This window comes from Elephantulus edwardii, unplaced genomic scaffold (assembly GCF_000299155.1).
Source record: "Elephantulus edwardii isolate Elephantulus edwardi_28Jun2011 unplaced genomic scaffold, EleEdw1.0 scaffold00636, whole genome shotgun sequence".
Lineage (NCBI taxonomy): Eukaryota > Metazoa > Chordata > Mammalia > Macroscelidea > Macroscelididae > Elephantulus > Elephantulus edwardii.
The window spans coordinates 45,440-47,011 of NW_006400386.1; the positions used below are offsets into that span (position 1 = coordinate 45,440).

At 37.7% G+C, this 1,572-nt stretch overlaps 1 protein-coding gene across 1 annotated transcript in view; it reads left to right on the plus strand.

Moving 5' to 3' along the window:
* Positions 1-1,572, plus strand: part of LOC102872574 (ankyrin repeat domain-containing protein 42-like) — a gene marked incomplete at its 3' end in the record, with an annotated part of 74,080 nt that overhangs the window by 25,830 nt on the left and 46,678 nt on the right. Inside the window, exon 2 of the mRNA XM_006903399.1 lies at positions 334-441. Coding sequence (XP_006903461.1) covers positions 334-441 — 108 coding nt within the window. The remainder of the gene's footprint in view (positions 1-333; positions 442-1,572) is intronic.

The window sequence follows — 1,572 nt, forward strand, 5'->3', positions numbered from 1 at the left end:
CTCACAGATGTATTTTGTTAGCTTGCATAATGGTCAAACAGAAGCTATACCAACATTGAATGTGCTTCCCCTTCAGCAATGACTAGCTGAAACTGAATAGTCTTTGCACCTGTAACAGAGAGTTATCAATTATAGTTTCTACTACTACTTATTATTTATCTAAAGAGAAACAAAGTACTGGCTATCACTTTTATGCTAGTCCTTTTATTTTTGTTACCCTTGTCCCTTGCATTATGATGCCTTTCTGGACTGGGAATTTCATGATAGTACGATAAATTTAAAATATTTTAAAATGGCCTGCCTTACATTAACATGACTGTTTTCTTCATGTAGTATCTTCATTGGTTGCTTTGGCATGGAGCTGATATCACACAAGTAACTCAGAGAGGTTGGACAGCAGCTCACATAGCTGCTATCCAGGGTCAGGATGCTTGTATGCAGGTAATGATAACTAACTTTGCTTATTATCTTTTTTATTCAGTAGGTTTAATTACTTTGGCATAGGCTACTAGTATTCTAGGGACCTCTATTAGTGTAGTGCTTAGGATGTTGTGCTGTTAACTAAAAGGTTAATCCTTCAAATACACTAGTCATTCCACAGGAAACAGATGGGCAGTCTTCTCCTGTAAAGATTTACGGCCTTGAAAATCCAATGGAAGGTAGCTCTGAGGCAGTATTGACTTGATGGCTTTGGGGTCAAGGGAATGAACTAGTATTCTCATTTATTTCATTCTTTAGTTTAAGTTATATGTGGTAAATAAGAACTTAATAGATTCCGTGACCCTGGTATTGTGGTACTAACTAATCATATTCTATAAGACCAGATACTTTTTGTGTATATAGATAGTTTTCCATTCTAGATTGTTTTGAAGAATGCCACATTCCTTATTATATAGCTGAGCAAAATTCTCAGATTTTCACTTTTATGGCTAGACATGCCTGAAACTTTCTGTGCAGTTTAACACATTACTAAATAATGGCAGAATCCAGTTTACTAACATACTGCCACTGGGCTGTCATCATGACCCTGTGGGACAGAGTAGAACTGAAGTGTCAGTTTCTAAGGTTGTAAATCTTTGTGGAAGGTTGTAAATCTTTGTGGAAGTAAACTGCCTCATCTTTCTCTCATGGAATGACTGATAGATTTTAACTACTCGCCTTTTGGTTAGCAGCTAACTGCAGAAGAACAAGGCCTCTGGGCCGAGGGAGTAGGATCTTCTCCAGTTGGACTAGGAGAGTGGACCTATTCAAACCCAAGGGACAAGATTACTGTGTCAGTGGTCATGGAAGGTTGAACTGAATCACCAGTGCTGAGGGCCTCTGCTCAGAGTCTGGAGGGCAAAGCTATCGTATAGATGTTCTCAGAGGACAGAGGGTTATTTTCAAGCCTTTAGAGGTAATATAATTTGTTCTGCTAGCTTTTTTCCTTGATTGATGCTGATTATCCCTTTAATAATTATTTTATCCAATTTATAATGAAGATGTTTACCTAGTGCCTCTTCTGCCATTTTACTTCATAAGCAGATAACCTGTCTTCCAGATTCACAAATGAAAAAATAGGACTTGGAGTTA